We start from the raw sequence: 23,982 nt of genomic DNA, 5'->3' as shown, positions 1-23,982 counted from the left end.
ATAAAATAAGTCTATCTCCTGGAACACATAATTATCTGAATAGCTTCACTTTCTTATCTAAGTAATGACAACAAAATTTTCTTTTGCATTTTTTTGCATGCAGATTGTAGCTGTGATAGCTTTGGCAATTAATTGGATATCTCAACATTATTTTTTTTTGTGTTTATCATGTCACAAGAAAGCTCAAAGTTTCTTTTTTGATGAATCTGAATCCATATAATATGTAAACAAAATTATATCATGTGTTTACACCTTGTATATTCTGAATTTCATCGTGTTTCTCTAAGGGTTATCTACTAAGTTCAAAAGGTTGGCAGATGGTATGTGTTGAAAGACAGAAAGTCTAGAACATGTCAGTACAAACCAACATATATACCCGAATTGTTTGAAATGGTTTGTTTCCACAAATTTCTTAATAGCTTGGCTTTAAAATCTCTGAGATAGCAAATTTAGTGTCTCACAAGTTATCCAGAATGTAACTATTGTTCTGCAATTGTGCATTTTTTACAGGCCCTCCTCGTCAATTGAAAGTAAAACCAGATTCAGAAATTCTAAAGATTGAAAATGGTACAGCTTTTCCCTTTCAGGTTGAAGTACTGGATGAATCAGGAAATATAACAGCACAGCCAGAGTTGATTGTTCATTGTAAGGTAAACTTCATTTCATAGTGTGCCATAAGGATTTTTATTCTTGCCTTTTAAAGGGTTGGAAGAAGAATCTGTGTTGGAATCTACGTAGAATTTAATATCTTTAGCAATGCTTTTCAAGTTTCTACAGCTTGCTAGCCATAACTGTGACTCTCTTACCTCTTATGTATTATGAGCCATTCAGTAAGTTTTAGAATCAGTGGAACATGACCTTAGAAAAGGAGGAGAAAATTATGTGAGGATGTATAGGTTCAATTTTAAGGCATTTTAGACCATATTTATCATATACAATGTTAAAATTTATTCAGAAAAATAACTTCAGAAAGCTTACTTTTGGTATTTATAAGTTGAAAATTCAAGTCTAGTGCCTAATAATAATATTAGAAATTATCATAAGCACCAATATAAGCTCAGAAGGGAATGCATATCTTGCTCTGACTTTAGGAGGTAAAAAAACTTCCCCTTTTGGCCATCTTTTTTGGTCTCAGGAAAGTGACTTCCCCAGTTCTAGTGAAATCCAGCAAGGGTATATAGAAGTGTTTCCCCACTGCAAAATAGGCTGCATTCCATTTGCACTTTATATGGGTCTGTAGACTGGGTCTGCAGTGATATGATGAATGTGATGTTTAAATTCCTTTAATGTGTGATGTTTAGTAAATTACTCCATAAGTTAATTGAATTTATTGCATAATGGCAGAAGAGTCTAATTATTGTGTGTTATTAAAGCAAGTGAGTAGATAGTATACTTTATTTCTATAACTTACTCCTTTCTCCCACACATCTCTTATCACCTGCAGAAAAATACAGGTTCCAGTTGTTTCCAATTGTCTTACAGTTGTTGGAAAACTGAAATATATTATTTTTTTCTGTAAAGAATTATATATATATTTGGACTTTGCAAATAATCATTTCTGAAATAATCATGGTAGTTCTGTAAAAGAAACTTGATGTTTAATCTTACATTTTCAATAGTTTTTAGGTGCTTCAGACCTTCCTGTGTATTCTGTGGACTGCAGTAATGGAGGAACAAACATTTTAACTGGTCCAGTTATACATGTACAGAATATCAAAAAAGACCAGATACTGAAAGCAAGGTTTGAAGTACTTGTAAGTATTGGTTGGACTGTTTGGATTAACAAAAGATTGAAAAGTTTATTGTACTATCTTGCCAGCATTTTTTATGAATAAGCTTAGCTCCACCAAAGTTAGCGGTATCATAAACCTCATAATCAAGTGGCTACGCTTTTTTATCGCTAGAAAATAATAAAAAGGCAAAGAGTTTTTTCCATTTTTTTATTCACTTCTAATTCTATTTGTTAAATCCATGAGGTGTTTCAGAAATATGCATGTTTTCTGGGATTTTTCTTCCCCTTTTTAATTCCTGGATTGTTTTCACAAACTGCCCTCATTGCATAAACATTTTAGTGTAAGAATAGGTATGGCAATCAATAGTTTTTTGTAGCATTTCAGTTTCAAAGCTCATGAAGTATGAATTTTTTAAAATACTGTTGAACATTCTAGTTCCCTGTCAGTCAGGAGAGTCATGCTGCTTGAGAAAATAAGACCTGTGTGTGTTTTACTCTGGAAAATGTGTGAATAAATACTAGTATGGCAAAGTGAATTATGTGAAGGAATACTTAGGATTGCGCTTAAGAAGTATTTTGTAAATTTTATAACCCACTATTTCTGGAATAGAAAAAAATCTAAACAGCTAGCATCAATTCTAGTATCTATTAAAAGTTGTAAGTATATTGGCATATCTTTTTGATTTACTTTTGACAAATCAAGCTGATTTCATGTTTGTACACCTGGTCATACCTGGTAATTCTGCGTAGAGCCATAGGCTATTATGGTGTTATGTGTATGCATATCTAAATTTAGTATCTTAATTATTTGTCTTTTTTTTTTTATCTATGAATAGAATTGCAAAGATGTGCCACCAGTGGAAAAGATTATAAAACTTCTTCCTAGCAGTCATGTTGCAAGACTACAGGTCTTAAGTATGAATGGACAAAAAGCTCTTCAGATTAAACATCAGGATGAAATCAGTTGTGTTGCTGGCCAAGTCATGAATAAACTTATATTTCAGATGTATGATGAAGCAGAAAGGGAAATACCCATAACTGCAGCTGCTGCAGAAAAAATCAAGGCAAGTACTTTTGAGTAAACAGCAGCATAATATGGGGGAGAAACACAAAGCTGATACGCTTAAGATCCATAAATGTCAGACTACTAAATAATATTCCTCAAAACTGTATTAATAAACATGGAAACTTAACTCTCCTTTAAATTATTTTTAAACTATTTTTATTAATTAAATGTCAAGTAATGCTTCAGGGTAATATTATGAAAAGCAGATTAGTATTTTCAGTGCTTCTCCTAAATGCATTAAACAATTATCACGTAGTTATAATTCCTCAGATCCAGGGCCTTCCCAACATTTAGGAACTTTAAATAGGCATGTTCCCCATGAAGGCTTGCTTGCCTATCTTATCCCCCTGTCTTATGTGTGTACTTATGTGGAGTCTAAAGTAAACAGAGAGATTCACCAAATATATGACACTTGTATCTTTTCTAACTCAGTGAGGGAAACCTAATGTATGTTTTGATCTGCTTGTGGTTTTTTTTCAAGTAATTGACTGTATTTCAGCAGATAGCATTGGTTACTGCTGGGAAATGTCCAGGCTTCCCATTGAAAGCTGCCATTGCCTGCCTGTATGTTATATCAGCATATTTAGAGCATATTTAATATGTTATATATGCATATTTAGCATATGCATTTTGAAGCATATTTATGGCTTCAAGATGCATTATGTAGCTAGTCATTTATATTTAGCTTTTGATTAACTTATAAAATTTTAATTTTAGGTCAACTGGACACCTAAAATTGACAGAGAGCTGTTGATGCAGGGATTATTACCAGATGTAAAAGTACCAACTTCAGTAAAAGATGCACGCTACTGTCTAATTACTTACCTTGATGAGCATGTGTCTTTGGAAAGTGCATTCACAGTCAGGTTTGTTCATTTGGTATATTTCTTTATTAACCATGTTATTGGCATAGCATATAGATCTCATTACTTTGGAGTAAAACAAAAGTTTTATTTAGCTGAAATAATGAAAGCGGTTGGCAAATTAACAGGAGAATGTCAACTGGGGAAATGGGACGGGTTTGTGTAAATTTATTACATGTGAGAACATTATCTGTGTGAAAGACTCCATTGTGATTACTGACTTGCATCCACCCCTATAATCATTTGTGTAAATATACATACACTGAAGAAGACTATTGATTTTTTTCTAAAGTTGAAGTAAACATTAGCTCAAAGAATAAGGTGACTGAGGAGAAAGAAATATCCCTACAAAATTAGTTCTTACCTGGTTTCTCAGTCAAAACTGACAGGCTGTAAATTGAACTTTAAAATTACCTGTTTATTGCTCTTAGTGAGTTTAAGACTTGTATCTTATAAAGTTTATTAAGAGGAATCTCATTCTAAATTACTTCAGTGTTTTTCATGTGATTTTAATAGGTTATAATTAATTAATTCACAGCACTCTGATGCCAGGGGTAAATTTGCAGCAATTAGTCATTTCACAGATCTGCAGTAGGAAAATAAAATACACTGCATGACAAAGCATTAAGATTCTTAAATATAATTATCATGCCTGCTATGATGTTATATTTACTTTATGAGAGAAATAAGTCAATTTTCATGTACTCAGACCAGTTCCTGATGAACCCAAACACATTAAATGTAAACTAAAAGGCTCAAACACACTGCAGATGGGTGAAGAACTGCAGAGTGAAATCGGTAAGTTGTTTGCATATTCTTCATTTTCTTTTAAGATATATTTCTTGGCAGTTTGTTAAGACTGTTATATATGTATAGATGTCATCAAGAGTAAATTACCTTCAACTACTTTAATATAAAAAACAGGTTTACATTCTCATTCACAGAAAGATGTTCAGACTTCTGAATTGCCCTTTTACATTTCTGGAGTTACTCTCTGATGAAATTTGCCTCTTACTTTGTACATCAGGACATTCATCACGCTTAGTTAAAATAGCTCATAATTTTTTGTTTAGTTCATGTATTCTGAAATCTCAAAGGCTTAACAGCATTCAGACTGTTGCTAAGGCATGGACTTCAGAGGAAGGCATGTTAGGGATCAGTCTTCTTATTCTTTGGTTTCTGTATGCAGTTGCCACATGACATAGTGAGAAATTAAAAATTCTTTCAGTATTGGAACATTAAAAGCTTGAGTGTGAATAAAGAAAGCACATAGAAGAAAAAGAGATAGAAAAAAAACAGGTTGAAAAAAACTTTCAATTTTAAGATTTTTTTTCCTTTTAATTTTTGGTAAGAAATAATCTTTTTATTCAAAGAAGGGGGTAGCACAAATATGGGATATAACTAAACATTTGGTTTATACCCACAAGACTGGGTGTTCTTATCAATGTGTATAAAAACCTGAAGAGAGTGTAAAAGAGTTGGAGCTGGGCTTTTTCTAGGCATGTTCAGAGACAGTAAATAGAGGCAGTGGGCACCAAGTGAAACACAGGCTGTTCCCCCTGAACATCAGGAAACACTTTTTCACTGTGAGGGTGACTGAGCACTGGCACAGATTGCCCAGAATTTGTGGAGTCTCCCCCCTTAGAAATACTCAGCAGCTGCCTGTTTGCAACTGGCTCAAGGTTGCCCTACTTGAGCAAGGGTTTTGAACCAGGTGACATCCAGAAATACCCTCCAACCTCAGCCTGTCATGTAGTGATAGTTATTTGAATTTTTTCTATATTGTGTCTCTATGTTGTGTATGTTTATATTCCATATGTTGTATAATGTTTTGTTAAAGTAGCTGCTGAGGTGATCATCCTAATAATCATTTTAATCATCATCATCTTTTTTAACAGATGTAATGATTACAGATCAGTTTGGAAATCAAGTTCAGACAGTGACATCTGCATGTGTAAATTCCCTAGGAGTTTCTGGGCCTGGACTCGATAAATCAAATTTGAAAATAACTTGGCAGGTACTTAGAAGATGTCATATAGTTTACTCCTTTGTGGCATTTGTGTGGTAATTGTCTTGATTCTGTTACACAGAACTGAACCAAAAATGTGGAAAGGTAGTCAAATTACATGCTAGTTGGTTGCTTAAAGCATTAAAATTGTATGATCGTGTTCTAAGGAGCACAGCTGCATCTGTTAAAAACCTTATCACTGCTGCAGCTGTAAAATGTGGAGGCCAGTTAACTCTGTGCTTGAGTCAGGGTTGCTTTGTTTCTAGGTCATTGTTCTATATGTTTTCTTCTATCTTGCTTTTAGTCTTCTGTGGTTTTTTTTATGTTGGTACAGTTGATTTTAAGATCTTTTGAAGAACCTTGTAGAATAGACTAGTATCTATACCTTTTAAAATACACTGGATATAACCTGAAAAACAGGTTTCTGAGATATTCTTGAGTTTAAAATGTTTCACTTCTTACTCATGAAGTTCATTTAAATTTAAGAGAAGGAATCGAACTTGTAGTTTAATTTTTAGTCCACTGTCTCACAGTAAAAATACCAAACAGTATTTATAGCATAAATGCTATATTGAAAAAATACTAATAAGTTTTACTTTGCTTTATTTGTTCTTAATAAAATCTTCTTTGTTTCTCAATAGGAAAGTACTCAGACAATGAAAGTAAAAGGTATTCGATACAAACCCTGTTTACTTGGAAGCAAAGAATTGTGCTTTGCTTGGCGTGAGTTTTCTGACTTTATCAGAGTGAATTTGGTAGCAGGATCCCCAGCTAAATTGCAGCTTGTGGATTGGCCAGAGTTAGAAAAGGTAAGTTGAACAATTTTGCTTTGAAAAAAAAAAGCATCATGGTCTCTAGTCAGGTATTTTAATTCAATTTTTAATGCAATAGCTATCTACATTAGACTTCTAAAAGTAAACTTATTTTGGAGTAATCTAACTCATATGTGTTTGTTTACAACCCTAAGTACTGTAAACTTTATTCTTCCCCATTTGCCTTTCTACTGATAGTGTAACTTTTCTGTGGTGCAGTAATTTTACTGTGGGCTGGATCTTGACACCCATCTTTCACTGCTGTTTTCCAAAGATACAATCCTTAGTGGCAGTAATGGCTGGCAGCTCATCTCTCTGTCTCTTACTGGGGTTTTTTGATGTTCAGGATGTAGGATGGCAGTCCCAGATTTACTTCAGTTTACAAGTGTTTACTGTCAGAAAGTAAACTCTTAGAGACAATGGAGTACAAGACTTAATGGAAATGGCTGGAGATTTTTGGTGCTGTCCATCTATTTGCCTTAGGTTTTTTAAATGATTTTTCAGTGTTTACTTTGGCTATTCAAAGAACAATGCTTAACATCTTGCAGAAATCAGAACAGAAAATTGAAAGCAGAAAAAAGAAAATTGTCTGAATAGAGGACAGGAATCAAGATTGGTGTTTTGGGAAAATGGCAAAGGAGGTTACTGAAGAAAATTAAACAAAAGGTCCTGGAAGTTGCATAACTATTTTTGTTCTGTTAGGCAGCTGTTTAAGTATATCAGAAAATAAAATCTTTAGGCCATAGCTCTTCCTACAACAAGAACATTGATAAGGCCCTTCAGAATCATGTCCTTCCTTTTAGTCACATCACCCTGAGTAACCCATGCCATTTAATTCAAGTAGTGCATTTTATTCTAAAAAGAGAATATAAACAAACTCTAGAAATACATGCCTGCATACCATTTAATCATGGTCAAGCTGTTCTGAGAGATAAATAGTATGGGAAAGGTGGACACTGTTGCTCTGTGGATTCCTGAACTGCTGTGAATGTCCAAGATATGTACAATTGATTATCATCATTTGAGTATCATGTATTTGTGTCTCTTCCAGCCTGTTGCAGTGATTAATGGTAGAGAATTGCAGAGGCCCCTTATTGTTCAGTTGTGTGATCAGTGGGGAAATCCAACTCCTGAACCTAATGTCAAAATCAACCTGACAAAGAGTAACAACTTAAAGGTAAGCATTGACCTTATTAGGTAAACCTTGTTTAACACAAGTTCTGTTGTCATGTCTATGGTATGTTACTTTTCAGGACATTTTTGGAAATTTTAATAAAATATTCTAAGAGCACAAAAGAATAACTAATCTAGTATAAGAACTGTGGCAACAAATATTATAAACTGGTCCCAGGACAAAAATCACAAACATAACAAAATTCAGATAGGACAGGGTCTGAGTACAATTCGAATACATTCCAGATATTCTACAGAACCTTTTTCCAAATTTTGCATGCACATCACACCACCACATCTCCCATGTTATCAGAGGTAATTTACTGAATGATAGTAATAACAATGGTACAGTCTCAACTGGCAACCAAATAATTTTTATCTGCTGGTTCTTTGATTTTGATTCCTGAATGTATGACTTACTGGTCTGTATGTAAAGCTGGTCAGCAGGTTTGGGCCCTACTTGATTATCCTGTGAAAAGCAGGATAAATGAAATTAAAGCAGGATAAATGAGATTAAAACAATGAGGATGCAAATCTAGCCCAGATTTAAGTGGTTACTGTCTGTTCCATAAGTGAGGTATGAGTATCAGATGGTTTTCACATCAGTCTGTACAAAGGAAGGACTTTGACAGAATACTCCATTCGTTAAAAATTTATTCCTGTGTTTAAACAAAAAAGGAAAGTCAAGCTGTCAAACATTCCTACCTGTCATTACAGAGACTGTTACATTGAATATATATATTATCAACACAGGATATATTCATCCACCTCTGGACATAACATTTTTTCATTCAGGACAGGTCCTGTTCCCTTTTTATTTTTGCTTGCTGTCCATTTGCATTCCTCAATTTTCTCAGAATAAACAACAACAAGCCAAGAACCTTCTTTTGCTCATTCCGCCAAAGCTGTGCCACAACCTTAGCTTTTGCCCAATTTAACTATGCTATTATTACTTTTTTAATTGGATATTTTGAAGTAGATTTCTTGATATCCTGAACATTTTTTTTCTGTCTTTTTTTACTCTCTTGCCATAGAAGCCTGCCTCACACTTTGGAGATTTTTTTCTTTGCACCATCTACTGTTTTTGTGATGTCAGCTGAAGCTCACTGTGGGCTCTAGTTATTTTGTTCTTGAGAGAAGACACAACCTTGGCAGTAGCACTGTGTGATTGTGCTGCCTGGTCAAAGAGACGTTGTGATAGCGTGCTGTGTCTTCTCAGATTTTTTGCCTTCTTCCAGGGAGCACCAGCAGCATGTCTTAGAGTCCACATGTTCTTTAGCTTAGTGGGATGTGTCCAGGACAAAGTGCTCTGAAAGCCAAGGTTGAACATTGTTATAAAAGTGTTTATTACAGCATGCTCTGCCTTGGCATTTCCAATAGGTTGTATGCACAGTCTCCCAAAAGAAATGAGAAGATTTTGGGAATGGAAATTCTCAAATAAGATGTTCTCTATATTTCAGATTCCACCCTCTACGTCTCCAAAGCCTGATACTATGCAGTTGTAGCATGTGCTCCCTGTACTCCTTTATCTTACAGATCCAAAACTGAGTAACACTGGAGGAACTCTGTAACAAGCACTAAATAGTTTGTAGAAAGTTTTGGATCTGAAAATACACTCAGATTAGCATCTCCTGTGGATGATATGATAGCATCAGTAGCAGTTTAAAAAATAACATTTATAAAACATTTGAATATATTAATGAAGAAAAATATCCTAGTTCAGATGAAGTGATGTCTTTTAAAATGTGGTTGAGAATTTGAACCTTCTTCGTTAATATTGTCCTAATAACAGTATATCTTTCCCTAACTTACAGTACAAATTTTAGCTACAGCTCAAATTAACAGACATATGCAGGCAAATGAGATCAACATTTTATCCTAAGACTATTTCTGTGTTGTTGAAAGATTTTTTTTTTTTTTTGACAGCTTGTTCCTTCAAACCAGCAGCATAAAACAGATGACACTGGTAGGGCTAACCTAGGAGTTTTTAGTATTCATGCACCTAGGTAAGTAGTGAAAACCAGATGGATTTCATAAAGTACTACTAAGTATTAATCTAGAGCTAAGATTTACTATTCATATGCAGGTGGATGGCCAGATAGTAAGTTCTAAAAATCTAAGTGCTTAACTAAATAAAATTCAGTAGCTGCTTCTTTTGATCTACTGAGAAGCTGCTGCTGTAATTTTCTGAATCTTGTTTTATTGTGCTAGACATTGTTTTAAAGGATTGGGTAGAGTGTCCAAAGGAATTTTAAATAGATGTATTTCATTTTTCCTATTTGCAATTCAACTGCTCAAGTCTCATTTCCAGCATATATGTGTCCTGTGGCTCCTGCTTCTTCATCTTGTGCTTCTTCATGCTCACTTCATGTATAGCTTCCCTTACACACTTAGGTCCCATATGGCTTTTCGGTTCATCATTTCTGTATCTTCCTCATATTCACAGTTCTGCAACCCACTCCCTGTATCCCTGAGGTTTTGGAGCAAGACTGGGTTGGCTTTTGGTTATTTGAAACTAGCAAAAAGTGCTTGTTCTTTGCATTTAAATATGGAGGATTTGACTCATAGTACTCTTGCATTTGGAAATCTAAAACAGCATTGCTTTAAATGCTGTTGATGGTGCTCAGTGTATTTATAATGTCTGTGACTTGGCAGAAGGGTGATGAATATTAGTTATCAATTTACTACTGGAGGTTAGAAACAGGTGTGGCATCATACTATTTACAGCATAATGAAAACTGGCTGGGAAGTACAACCTATGTGCAGTTAAATATTATATTCCCAGTTATATTTTTTAAAAGACTGGGAATTTTTGAAAAAACTTTTAAAAATTAAACTTAAAAATTAAACTTTTAAAAATTAACCTTAAACTTAAAAATTTAAGTTTTTAATACTGTAAAGAAAATCAGTTATTTGATAGCATTGAAGACATTATATACTTTCAGTGTACTTTGTTATATGTGAATGCTACTTGGATTCACTCTTTGGAAATCTATCAAAGTGGAATGCTCCTCACCATTTTAACTGCTTTTTGCTTTACTGTCTTCTGCTACTTGAGGCTATAGTTGCTAGTGTCTTACAGGCAATGAAACGTGATTAAAATAATGAAATATTAACACAAAATTAACAAGTTAATATCTTAAGAATGACATTGCATTAACAGTTCCTTTTTTTCTTCTCTTTACTACTACATTACTAGATATTGTTTAGCATGCTTTCATGTACATTATTCAGACTTGAAGCCAGTCGAAAATTGTCTTTTCAGAAGAGATTTTACATCCATTTTTATGATTTCTGTATATTGCAGGGGAGAGCACATTTTACAGATTAAAGCCTCATACAACAAGGCCATATTAGATTGTCTTGTAATCAAAATAAATGTCCTGCCTGATCCTGAGAAACCTATCTGCCTGAATGTTAAATATGACAAAAGCCCTTCTTTTCCAGCAGGAGGTACTTTTCCTGGTAAGTATATGGATTTTTGTGGAAACCAATCACTCAAGAGCTTTGAAAATCTGTGGAAAACAATTTTGGTGGTTTGCCTACTGTATTTTTTTTATTTTTGGTTTTTCTGGTCTTTTTTCTCAGTTCTTTGTAACAGCTGTGTCTAAGATGTAACACTTGGACAGAAGAGATACATAGGTCAACTTTGGAAAGCATTTCAAAAGACCTCTTATTTATTTGTTCCAAATTGCTCCTTTTATCCATCTATAAATGGTAAAACTACAGAATCTCTTTTCTGTCTTACTAAAATATGATCTGAGCCAGTTCATGTATGTTTTCCCTCATCTCTCTCTGGAATAGTAGCAAAGGAAGTAGCTATGAAATTCTAGGTCAGCTGTGAGCCAAGACAAACCAAAAGTAATCAACAGGAGGACAACACAAAATATTCTTTTCTCCTGCTGTAGTCTCTCACAAAAGAGTTTGGTTCTTGGCTGTCATAACTTGATCAGCCAACATTTTTATGGCAAGAGGTTTTTGTTTTTTAAAATACTCCATACAGTGTTATGACCTTGATTAAAGTCATTAGGAGGAATCCTAAAATGACAGAGTGGTTTGGGTTGGAAGGGACCTGTAAAATTATCTACCTCCAACCTCCCTGCCAAACAGACATTTTTCAAATGTAGTGTGTAGTGTAAATCAACCAGGTTTTTAGTTAAGAAAGAGAACTAAACAGCTTCTTCAGGACAATATATATAGTATATATGGCATTAAATTATTTCATAATAAGTTCTGTATTAACCACCTCATATTATTAAATAAATAACATCCTAATTATTTGATTTACTATTGATTTCAGGTATACCTGAGGGCAGGCACTGTAATCTTGGAGGGGGTCATGCCTGAACTTTTCATGCTCATCAAATCATAGTCCTTCCTTAAAGTGCAAAATTCAGTCCTGCACGAACAGTGCAAGTTCATTTACATGCATTAAACCCATTTGCTTTGTTCACGTTTTGAACTAGAAGAAGGGTAACTTTATTCCAGTTTGGATTCCATTTCCTTCAGATCACTGCACTTTCTATGGGACCTACAGGAAAAGTGAAATTTTTCATACTGGGTTATAAAATGGCAAGTAGTTTGACTGCAAAAGCAGTCACCAGAGTGAAATGTCCTCCTACAGCCAACTTCTAACAGATACAACTGTGTGATCCTAGTCTGTAAGAAATAAAGCACTTGTGAAGGAAAAGGGGGATTTGGATTTCTTGTCCTTGAAGGAAGGAATCACCTGCTTAACTGCTATTGGGACGCATTCCTGAGAGCAAGAAGCAGCCTGGTGTGCTGTTTTGATAAGAATGATAATTTGAGAAAGGCAGACTTGAAATTTTAGGATTTTTTTTTAAAGCTGTCATAAAGTAGGTGTTTGGTTTTTCCTAAGGATTGTTACCTGGTCTAGGAGAGAAGGTTTTTCATACCTGATTTGAATTTCTTAGTGGTTTTGGCTCTTTTTGAAATGCTTGTTTTGTAAGTTTTTTTTTCTCTTAAGTATGAGGGAGACACAGAAATAATGAAGTCTGAGCTGCTTAATTCTGAATAAGAATAATCTTCAAAACATGTTTTTTGTCCTACAGATTTTATGGTTAATGTTCTTTCTGAAGATGACACCATTATTAAAAATATTAATCCAGCACGGATTTCTATGAAAATGTGGGAAGCACAGAGCAGCCGGATTAGGACACCAGTTGATGTAAGTCATCAAAATGCATTTTCAAAATGGCTATGAACATGCCAGCATAGGACAAACATAGTAGAAGCTGTCTTTCATTTGACTTGATCTACATCCTGTTCTAGATTTTAAGTAACAAATATTACAGATCAACCCTATGTGTTTATCAGTGTCTGTCCTGCTACAAGTTGTCAGATTGATCATCTGTTCTACAGTAATGACAAAAATGTTGCTGTTCTGCAGAAACTAACTCATAGCAAGGAGGGTATTAGAAGTAGCCATGTTGAATTTTGCAAAGAAAAGACTGGGAGAAGTAAGAACATGAAATTAGTGTCTAAAATACAGGCAGTCTCATTGATTCACTATGGGCTATCAGTACTGCAAATCATTTAAACTTGCATATGGCAAGTTAAGCATATTGCAAGTTAAGTACTTTCAGTACATTGCATTAAATTTTTTGCATCTTTACAGGTTACAACGTTTAGCTGTAGTAAGGTGAAGGATGACAAGGAAGATGGCTTCTTTTACTTCAGGTATAACAGCATTTATTCTATAAATACTCATGGAACTTACTATACAAAATACATAGTTTGAAGTAGAAGAGTTTTATGTTTTGATAATAACAGTCCATCACAGAATTAGTATGATACAGAAGAGGTGAAAGATACTAGCAAGATACAGTGAGATGAAGATTGAATTCTTTTCTAGATGCTTTTGACATTTGTATAATCTGAGAGTAGAGAAGAAAGGAGTCTAAGAAAATATATTAGAATACATTTTGAGATACGCTAGCAATGAGGGAACTAAATCATCAGCTTGTAACTTAGATGGTAACTTTAATTCTTTTCAATATTGCTTTAACTACTGTAGAATTGCAGGCTGGACAAAGCAGATTTAACTCTTTTTTTGCTACCTTCTTTAGCTGTGCATCAATCCTGAGCCATGACCTTGGTCCTGTTAGTAACCATTCCTTGTGATACTTTTTCAGAAATAGTGTCTTAAATGGAAGGTGGTGCCTGAATGCCATGTTATTTCTACATCTATTTCTAGTCTATGGCATTAGCTAAATAGTTATGGTACTGGCTATTGATTTAAGCTTTTGCCTTCTGGGAGTGGGCTTTTCTTGACATCAGTGCCTGTAGTTCACTAGTTGTCCACAAATGTCCAGAATTACAACTCCCAGCCTTATTGAAAAATATGAGAGTAGACGCTGCCCATTAGCCTCCCTTGTAGAAAAGTACGTTTTACATGTTACTGCCAGTGTCTCTGGTATGACTGTCTATCAAGTGACTTTATTTCAAGGTTTCCTGTTCTTGGCACACTCTCAGATGGTTTTCATCTATTTATTGCCAGTCAGTAACACAGATGCCATTACACAGTCTTAAACAACTTCCATAGCAATTGTGTAATTTCTTCTTCTAAAGCCTGTGTCTGTCCAGCCATGAGATCCTTAGCTGATTATTTACTAATTAGTGTTTTAATGTATCCTGACAAGGCTACTGTCAGTCTTAAGCTCAATAAAATGCAGAAAAGAATTGTTGCTTCTGTATGTGAAATGTAAAAAAGGAAAAGTCATGGTCTGTTCTAGAAATATTAAAGCTTTGGGATTTCATTTTTTCCAAGCTAAGCATTCCAGGGAATCTTGCATATTACTACTTCCCAAACAAAATCAGAAGAAATAAATTACTTAATATTGACAAAACTGTTAAACTGCTGTATGTTGAAAACAAGAATCATTAATCAATTCAGGAATGCCACATGTCATGCTTGGAGAAATACCTGCATCTTGGCTGTTTGCATCTCTTCAAAAGTTTGTAAGCACTTTTAAGTCACTGGTATCCCTTGCTGAATACTGCAGAAGTCCTCTGGATGCCATGTGGCCTTCCTTGCTGGGTGAAATTATAGCAGCAGAACCTCAGGTGTCTGGGCTTTTCTTCATGTTTTGGTAGTAGGGGTTCTTTGCCAGTGGTCTACACCTGGAATGCCATAAGGTAGAAGGAAAACTATTTCTCTCTCACTATACTCAGCCTTGACCAGTGATCCAAGTTACACAACTTTGTACCATCTGACTAAGGAGGGAATTAGATACTCTGATTTCATGAAAATGTTATTAAATTTGGAGAGAAATGGTGGTTGTTCCAGATCTAGAGATGTCTATGTTTTGTTCTGGTAGCTGTATGAAAATTCTGAACAGGAAATTAAATGGTGTAGACTTGCAGATTTCTGAATAGGGCCATGACAAACTTCCTGTCATCTAGAAGAGAAACTCTTGCAGGAGATTTCCCTCATTCAAGCTTCCACAAGCCTTACTCTAATTCTCAAGGACGTTTGATGGCCTTCTTTCTGAAAGAGAAGTATTATGCCTTAGTAGGGCTTTCTGACTAGTTTGGAGGACTACTCAGAGTTTGAATTGCTTGTGTACTTACATACTTCTGACTATAATATTGTCTCATGTTTGCTTGGGTTTTATTTTTGATTTTTTTAGGGATAAAATGGTCCCAGAGAGGGTAGGCACTTACATGATCCAGTTTACCTTTGCAATGGATAAGACAAATATGCTCAACAGTGAACAGGTTTGTATCTATAATTAATTGCAAGTAGCCAAAAACACGTAATACACCCAAGAATCATCTGGGTGAAGTGTTAGGATACTTTTTAGGTTCAGAATGAAAATACTTTCACTCACAAATTTTAAAAAAATTGTATTTTTATTCTTGATAGTTACTGATTTCAAACTGTTGATTATCAAAATATGTTTTCATTAACTTCTGTAACCAAAAGTAACCAAAAATTTGACGGTATAACAGAGGTGCATAATTTGCAACCTAGCAGAACTGCTTTATGGTTGTGCTATTTATTTCAGGTCTGTCCACAAATTTCACATACATTTGTTTTAGTGGTTTTTGAGCAACCCAGGTGTGCAAGTGATTTGTAGTTAATTTTATCAGTCTTTATTTTATTTTGTTTTGTTTCATTTTTCCTTCTTTTTCTGCTAGATTATAATTGAAGTTGTACCTAATGACCCTGTACGCTTGTTACCTGATTCTTTACCAGCTACTCCAGCAGTTTCCAATGTTCGAGCTCTTACCAGCCGTACACTGGTCAAGGATTTATACCTCCATTTAATGGTAACTATACTTCCATACAAAATCATAATTAAGGAAAAGTAGAAGACTGCTGAAACTATGTTGAATTTTGCTATAAGGCATTGCTACTGTTTCTTTGCAGATTCACTTCATTAAAAAAGATGTTAATCAGTGATTTTTCAGCATGTGACAGGTCCATCTTCTTAGATTTACATACGGATGACCAAAACTGAAATGTTTTGTCCTTGCTGTCAGGTATCTCTGTTGAAATCCATGTCTTGTTGCCACACAAAAAAATTGTTTCAAGAATAGATTCTAGTGGAAAAACACTTACGTGTACAGCAGATGTTTCTCTCCATGATTTTTATTCCCAGGTACAGTTTCTCTTAGAAATCTTATATTACCAAAACTAAGGTTTCTTGAACTTTGAGTGTTCACAGGGATAAAAGGAAATCACTTAACAGCTACCACAACAGCAAAGCAGACTCAGCTTGTGGAAAAGTAATTTAATTTAATTTCCAGTTAAAAAAGATTTGTGTAATAAGAAACAAAGACCAAAAATCTAAAGCAACGCCTACTGCCCCACCCTTCCTAGGCTCAGCTTTGTTCCAAATTCCTGTACTCTCCCCCAAGCAGTGCAGGGGGATGGAGAATGGGGGCCACAGTCAACCTGTAACAGCCCCTCAGCTCTTTCCTGCCAGTGCTTTTTCTTCAGTTTCCCTGTTCTAGTGCAGGTCCCTTCGTGGGCCACAGTCCTTCATGAACTGCTCCACTGTAAGCCCTTGCCACAGGCTGCAGTCCAGGAATTATCAGCCTGGTTTAGTATGGGGTCCTCCATGGGCTTCCATGCCGGGCTCTGCTTCACCATGGTCCACCATTGGCTATAGGGAAGTACCTGCTCCAGTGTAGTTTCCCTGTGAGCTGCAGGGGAATTTCTGCTCCTCCTGCTGTTCCTTCTCTCACCCTCTGCTGTTTTCTCTTTTTTTTTTACCCATTCTCACCTGCCTGTGCATTTCTGCCTATTCTTAAATATAAAGAAACACCATTTTGGCTCAGTGCTCAGTTGGACCACTGGCCATGTGCAGCCTTTCCTCACAAAGGCTGCCTCTGCAGAGACTGCTAGCACCTTGCCATATAAAACCAGGGCAGTGCAGGAATGGATTATTCAGTTCAGTCCCAAACTAACTTTAATTTCTTTTTTACTCACAGGATGAATACAACAACCACACTGGACTTGATCTAGTTGGCAGAATAATAGCAAAAATTAAAAGCCCCAATGAAGAAGATATTGAGATCCCGCAGTTTCAGGGGAAAGTCAATACAGTAGAGTTTCCATTGGAGAATGGATCAGCTGAAATTGTAAGTGATTGAAATACACAGCTCCATGAACACTGTATAATAAGGCTAATTTTCCTGCAGTTTAAAAGTTATCTTACATCTCATTGTGTTCTGTGGAGATTTAGTTTATATTGTAGGTTTCCCTTAGAAATAAGTAGATAATTTTTTTCTTCTGTGTTTGGTTGCTGATTTTCAGAAAATCTGAAGGAAGGACATTCTTTAAAAAGTTTATCCTTTCCAAGTGAGGGAATTGCACAAGTACTTTGTTAGGGACCAGAACATTCAGGAGAATCCAGGAAAAATATTTTCTTCATCTGAATTTCACGTGTGAACAGCACTTAACCAGTTTGTAGTTAAACCACTAATATTACCAGTATTTTACATTTTTATTTGTAATACTCTCAGACTGTTATATCTTAAGATCATTTAGACTGACTTCTTCATATATTTCTAATTAAATTTTGCTAGGCTCTCTTCTTGTCTAAGTAGTGGGCATATATATACTTTGTAGAAAGGCATCCTACCCTCATTTGAAGAAGATAAAACTACCATTTTTCTTTATGCTTTGTTTCACTCATTAATGCACCTGGCTGTTAGAAATGCTTTTCTTATTTTGGTTTGAATCTCTGACATCATGCATACTCTGAAAATACTGCATATTGTAGTCACATCACTGCAGGCACTTTTTCTACAACAAATACAGATTGAATTTTTAAAACCTGTAAGTTCCATCTTTCACAGTTGTTATAAAATATGATACAAAGACACAGTATAAAATGTGCACCTGCACAAAACCAGGAACTCTTCAAAACATACCAAAGAAAATCCAGCTGAATGTGAAATTTCTTCTGCGTGGAATGGTCACAATCTCTATCTACAATCTCAAGCCTACACAGAACTTGTCAGTAGTATTCCTGTGGTGAAACAGTTGTATATTGATTTTTGTTTTCAACTTGAAATATATAAGAATGGCATAGCAAAATTATACCCCTATTTCATTTGGTTGTCACATATTTTAAAAGTAAGACTTCCACAGAAGTCTTCAAACAGTTAGAAGATGTACCAAAGGAGGATCCAACTTTTTAAGGACATTTTCTCAACCACCTTTTCTAACTCACTCTTTGGAACCAGCTTTATGACAGACCAACATCAGTGTGGGCCAAGTGGAGACAGACACTGCATAGCAATCCAAACAAATTCTTCAAATACATCTTGGAAATCACCACCATAAGACTACAGTAGAATCCTAAAAACTACAGGTCCTACATAGAAACTTCTTTATAATATATATCTTATTCAGTACATTGACTGCTTTTATGGAGCTATATATGTGAAACTGAATGACACAGCCTAAGTTATTCTCTGTCAATAACAGTCAGGAACAGAAACATCTAGTTAACATGGCCAAATGTTATTAATGTGCCAGATTCTTGTCTACTCTAATCCATACAGAAAAGTGACAAAATATGTATGAAAAACAACCTAGTAAAATAAAATGCAGAGACTGAATAGAGGTATCAGATAAAATTAATATACTGATTGATTTACGGTACACTCTTGATTTCTCTGATTTCCATACCATGTTTCAGGAGTAATTAACTGGCTTGTGAACACACTTTCCTCCAGGCAGATGGGGTTAAGAAAACCTAAAGGTTTTAGCTTTAGGTAAAGGAACAGCCAAAACCAGTGGTCTAACAAAACACTCTGCAATTCTTGTATTTACACCTGTGGTAACAAGGTCTAAATTGAGCACTTATATATGGGTAACAATAACCCCATATACAACCTGTGACAGTTCAGATAAAATTACTAGATAATTTCAAAGACTCCTTGCTAATGCAGAAATAAAAGTTTTTTTGTTTATCTCCATGTAGTAACCTCCTGTTGCATAATTGTGACCTAAATTCTCCAGTTCCCCATCAGTGACAAACCATCCAATGTAATGGAGGGGGAGACTGTGATGAGTTTCATGGTGTTTAGCGGGTTGGTGGTTTATTAGGCTTATTTTGCCCTTTACCCCCCCCCCCTTTTTTTTCTTTTTTTGTAAGCAGATGGGGTGTTTTTTTTCTACTTAGGTATTCCTGGTTTGGTGGGAGGTGGGGGGTTTTGCATGCTTCTTCCTTTTTATTATGATGATCTAAAGAGGTCCTGCTGCTTTTGACAGTAACTTGTGTTCCCCAGTCATCCATGGGGACGAATTGCATTTCAGTGAACCCAGTATCTTTTCCCCTCTTCAGGCAGATTTCAGGCATCTGGTTTATGCTGAGTTCACTGACTTCAGACTACTCACAAAACCCATGTGGAAACTGTGCGGGTCTTATGTGGAAAGGATTTGTTGGTTGTGATGCACTGTCCTTTTCATATGACTTGTCATAGGGAGTGGAAGGGACATACTTGTGTTCTTCAAGTATTTTAAAATTGTTCCATCTTGTTTGTAAAGACAGATATGTGTACTTAGCACAAATAATGAAAGTGATAATCTGACATGTTTACCCTTAGTCACAAGTTCAGGAACTTGTTTAATGAAGAAAAATGTTAAGATTTTTGTTGGCATATATTTTCTAAGGAAAAAATAATTCCACTACGGACTTCTGATGAAATATGTAGCTACAATATTTTTGAAAGCTATGAAGACCATCTTTGAAGGTTATATATCTATCTCTTCTTTTAGGCTGCAACCACTTCTCTCTTGATTTGGCCAGTTGAGTGGCAATTTCTATATGTTAAAGGTGGAAACAGTATGAGTTTTATTATAAGAATTATTCGTTTTATGCATGATACCTTTCCCAAAGTAGCAGCGCATTTAGATAGTACCTTTACTAATTTTATTTCTATTTACCTTTATGATTTTATAATATTTCTCACATTTATAAAGAAAGGCAAAGGATTTAGTATGTCTTTTCCATAAGGAATTGATAAGAAGTTAAATGTTTATGATAGTGTTTGGATGTATATTGTTCATTCATTTGGGATTTGCTGTCTACTTCCATGGTAACGGCAGTAACTTTATCTAAGCACTGGGAATAGTTTGTTCTTCCTTCTCCGTGTTTATGCTTTGGGTCTTTCTTTTTAATGATCTGTTTGCATTTCACATACTGAATGAAGTACACCTGAGGATATCTTGCTTATGAGACAGTGCAGAGGATATTATTTCTGAGCGTGTGTCTCTGAAATAAAATACATAGCCAAAAATACTGAGACTTTTTCAGCAGGTAAAATGACAATCTTAATTCCTAAATAATAAAATAGCTATATCTTTGTATTTTACTTTTGTTTAATTGTTATAAAAGGCTGTCAAATGTATAGATATCATGTGTTATGTAACTCACAAGATTCACATTTACACTTATGTAACTTACGAGATTTACATCTGAAGAATGTTTGTTTTGTGTGTAACCTCAAACATGGGCATAAACTTATGTTTGTTTATTTTCACAGAATTTAGTGCTGGCTGAAGACAGTCCTGGAAGAGATAGCACTGAATATATTCTTGTCTTTGAGCCACATCTGCCAGTTTTGAAAAAACCTTTGGAACCATATTGTCTCTCATTTATGTTTTACAATGGTATGTTTCAAGTGCTCTAAAATACTTGCTTTTTCTTAGAATCAGCTATTTTTAGATCCATAATACGTTTTCAGAACTATGTAATAGCTTAATAGATTTTTGCTAATGCTTAAACCAATTAAGCATGTTGCTGTGTTTTCTTTTAAAAGTGTATATGTGTATTTCTGTAGATTCCAAGAAGCAGCAGCTGATGGCAACACTGACCAGGGAGAAAGACCAATTATCTAAGTCCATAGATCTTTACAGAAAGATGTTTGATACTACAAATCAGCTTGTAGCTGAAATGAAATGTAAGTTCAATCAAATATGTAGATAATTTTTCTGTAAATTAAACTTCTGTCTCATACTGATTTTCAGAATAGAGAGAAGGGGAGAAAAATCAATATTGAAATCATGAGAGATAGTAATTAGAGGCTAGCAGACAGGGTGTATATCTTGCAGGGAAGCATCTAATTATTTAGCATCTATCTATTTAGCATTAGGATGTTCCTACCTATAAAGGTCTTTGACATAGAATGTCTTATGTCAGGATTATCTAAAGTAGAAAAGGAACATTGAAGTTGGTGTTCTTTTTATCTGTGACTGCCTTTCACTCCCATCTTTGCATGCTCATACATCTGGAAATTTAACAGTTGCCTAAAAACAGTTTGAGGAGAGTGAGCTGTAGATAATCCTCTTTGAAAAAGGTAGTCTTATGTTTTCAAAATGTTACTTTTTCACCTCACATTTGACCCTGTGTACATTATTCAGAAGTGTTGTGTCATTGTTTATGTTCTTCAGCAAATGTAATTCTTTATGAATGAGGGAAATGTTTTCTTTGTCTTTTTGTTTTTGTTTGAATCATCCTGCCTGTTGATTGCAAGGTTTGTTTTAATAATTGCATTTTGAATTTTTATTTTAAATAATCACCAAAAGTAAATAAAGTGGATTGGCATAGAAGATGCTGCTGTTTGTTGTAATTTTAATACTACATATTTCCATTATGAATAGAAAATCCTGAATTGCAGTGAAAGGCATAAAATGTTTGTTTCATACACTTACATCTGTAGAGAGTAAGTTAGCATAAAGTGTAATGCTGTACTCTTAAGTAACATTTTCAAATACAAACTTATTGTCAATAGAGGGTAGAAAGCAACTCAGCTGTTTACTCATTTGTTTTTGGAATTAGTTCAGATATGAGACCTGAGGAAATAGTGTCCAGAAAGTGGTGTCCCATATAACAGACAAAAGAAGGTAGTGCCAGCCACCACTCTTCTCTCCTGTCTTGCCAATTCACCTGTTGGAGAACCATTTACAATGATAATTGAGGATGAAAACTAAAACCAGCTAATGTTCTCAGACTGATATAAGGTCTAGGCCCCTTTGCTTCTTGAAGCTGAAGGTGTGACATCTGCTGAAAGTGTTTAGAACCTGGACAAAATCACAAGATCTTTGTGGAAAAATTCTTATATTCTGTGCTGAAATTAAGAAGTATATAGGGTCAGTTGCAGCTGGAATAATTCTGAAAAGTTATAAGAAATTCTCTAAGTGTTCCATTGCTTCCTATCACTTCCTCACTCTCTTTTGATTTTGTTTCAGGTCAGGTTAAAGAAGCTGAAACACGAGAAGCTCTCCTGAAGAATGAACTGAAAAAGCACCAAATTGAAATACCACAGACAAACACAGTATGACGTGATTCTTACTAAACTCCATTAATATATCTAAAATTGATATCAATAATATATCAATACTAATATTGCTGAATCACACCTGTTACCAAAACAGTGAAAATTTAAACTGTAGAAAAATTCGTGAATCAATGTCAAACTTAAAATACTGTTAAAGAACTAACAAAACCCTTGTCTTTTAGATCCTGGTCTTGTGTTTCTGCTGGTCATGTTTCTGCTAAGGTTACGAGTGTTACTGGTACTGCTAGATGTTAGAGTAGGTTTTTGGATGTTGGTCAATATATATTGGATGTATTCTTGCATAAGTAAGCCAAAGGAAAGCACTTTTTTTTAGAGAATCAGAGAATTACATATGTTACTGCCAAAGTTCATGTAAAAATAAGTTTGGAAATATTCAGGGCAATGTACCTCATTACTAATTTCCCTTAAAGATACAATTATGTTTTAAGAAACTTTAAAAAAGTTTTCAAACTACTGACATTTGGGGGAAGAAAACACCTATGTAGACAATTATCTTTAGATCAAATAAGACCAAGTTATAGTCATTAATCACAAATCAGTAGAATTAAATTGCAGTCACAGTACTGAAGTTCCCCCTGCTGGCTAAATTTTTCAAGCCTGGACATAGTCACCCTCTGAAATGGTTTCTTTCTGTGCATTCATGATTGTCTCTTCCTGCTGTTTTAAACTTTCCTCACTTTTGTTTCTAATCAAGCACTGATAGTTCTTTGTGAAATGCTCCTTGAAGTCCTTAAAAATTAAAAAAAGGGAAAAAAAAGTAATTAGAAAGTTTGGTCACAATTGCAGTGATTTTTCCCTTTGCGCTTCTCTGAGATTGTGGTCCCTTGTACGTTAAAAGTCTGTTTCAGGTTATTACTTTCAGGTTAGAAAGTTAGCTGATGACAGATAACTACTTCTGCTGCTCAGTCCAATGGTACATGCTTTCTGATTTAAAATTTTCACTCTCAGCTTCAGTATGTGGATTCTCTTCTGAAAAAAAAGATGTTGGAACAAGAAGGAGTAATGAAGCAGCCAAGGAGAACTTGCACCCTCCCAAACTATCCAAAAGGCAACCAGGATATTCTAGGCAAGGTGAGTTTTCTTGCAGGGAGCCTTCTAATGAGTTTTGTTGGTTCCACAGAGTGGTAGTGATGAAAAATTATCCGATGACCAGCTCCCCTAACAGAGCCATCAACAGCAGAATTAAATGTCTGTCTGAAGTTGCAGGATTATTGTGATTACTATGAAAAGGGGACATAGTCTTGGTTTCTGTTTTGACTGCTCTAACTTCTGTGGTACAGATTGCACATTTAGCTCAAATTGAGGATAATGAAGCAGCAAAAGTCATCTCTTGGCACCTGGCAAGTGACATGGACTGTGTAGTCACACTGACCACGGAAGCTGCTCGTTCTATCTTCGATGAAACTCAAGGTCGACAACAAGTGTTACCTCTTGATTCCATTTACAAGAAGACACTTCCAGATTGGAACAGGTAGGGAAAAAAC

The 23,982-nt window shown here is 35.0% G+C and overlaps 1 protein-coding gene across 1 annotated transcript in view; it reads left to right on the top strand.

Moving 5' to 3' along the window:
- Nucleotides 1-23,982, top strand: part of SMCHD1 (structural maintenance of chromosomes flexible hinge domain containing 1) — a 67,844-nt gene that overhangs the window by 36,260 nt on the left and 7,602 nt on the right. Inside the window, exons 23-42 of the mRNA XM_071417888.1 lie at nucleotides 511-650; nucleotides 1,620-1,754; nucleotides 2,569-2,796; nucleotides 3,516-3,664; nucleotides 4,371-4,459; nucleotides 5,560-5,678; nucleotides 6,311-6,478; nucleotides 7,533-7,658; nucleotides 9,581-9,660; nucleotides 10,962-11,119; nucleotides 12,727-12,842; nucleotides 13,293-13,354; nucleotides 15,307-15,394; nucleotides 15,818-15,949; nucleotides 17,117-17,266; nucleotides 20,684-20,810; nucleotides 20,981-21,100; nucleotides 22,389-22,474; nucleotides 23,447-23,569; nucleotides 23,779-23,969. Of these exons, the coding sequence (XP_071273989.1) occupies nucleotides 511-650; nucleotides 1,620-1,754; nucleotides 2,569-2,796; nucleotides 3,516-3,664; nucleotides 4,371-4,459; nucleotides 5,560-5,678; nucleotides 6,311-6,478; nucleotides 7,533-7,658; nucleotides 9,581-9,660; nucleotides 10,962-11,119; nucleotides 12,727-12,842; nucleotides 13,293-13,354; nucleotides 15,307-15,394; nucleotides 15,818-15,949; nucleotides 17,117-17,266; nucleotides 20,684-20,810; nucleotides 20,981-21,100; nucleotides 22,389-22,474; nucleotides 23,447-23,569; nucleotides 23,779-23,969 (2,587 nt within the window). The remainder of the gene's footprint in view (nucleotides 1-510; nucleotides 651-1,619; nucleotides 1,755-2,568; nucleotides 2,797-3,515; nucleotides 3,665-4,370; nucleotides 4,460-5,559; nucleotides 5,679-6,310; nucleotides 6,479-7,532; nucleotides 7,659-9,580; nucleotides 9,661-10,961; nucleotides 11,120-12,726; nucleotides 12,843-13,292; nucleotides 13,355-15,306; nucleotides 15,395-15,817; nucleotides 15,950-17,116; nucleotides 17,267-20,683; nucleotides 20,811-20,980; nucleotides 21,101-22,388; nucleotides 22,475-23,446; nucleotides 23,570-23,778; nucleotides 23,970-23,982) is intronic.

Source organism: Agelaius tricolor, unplaced genomic scaffold, assembly GCF_023055355.1.
Source record: "Agelaius tricolor isolate 1412-34295 unplaced genomic scaffold, bAgeTri1.0.p SCAF_2, whole genome shotgun sequence".
In the NCBI taxonomy this organism is placed as follows: Eukaryota; Metazoa; Chordata; class Aves; order Passeriformes; family Icteridae; genus Agelaius; species Agelaius tricolor.
The sequence above is the reverse complement of the archived record's forward strand: the minus strand, read 5'-3'. Positions and strand labels throughout refer to the sequence as shown.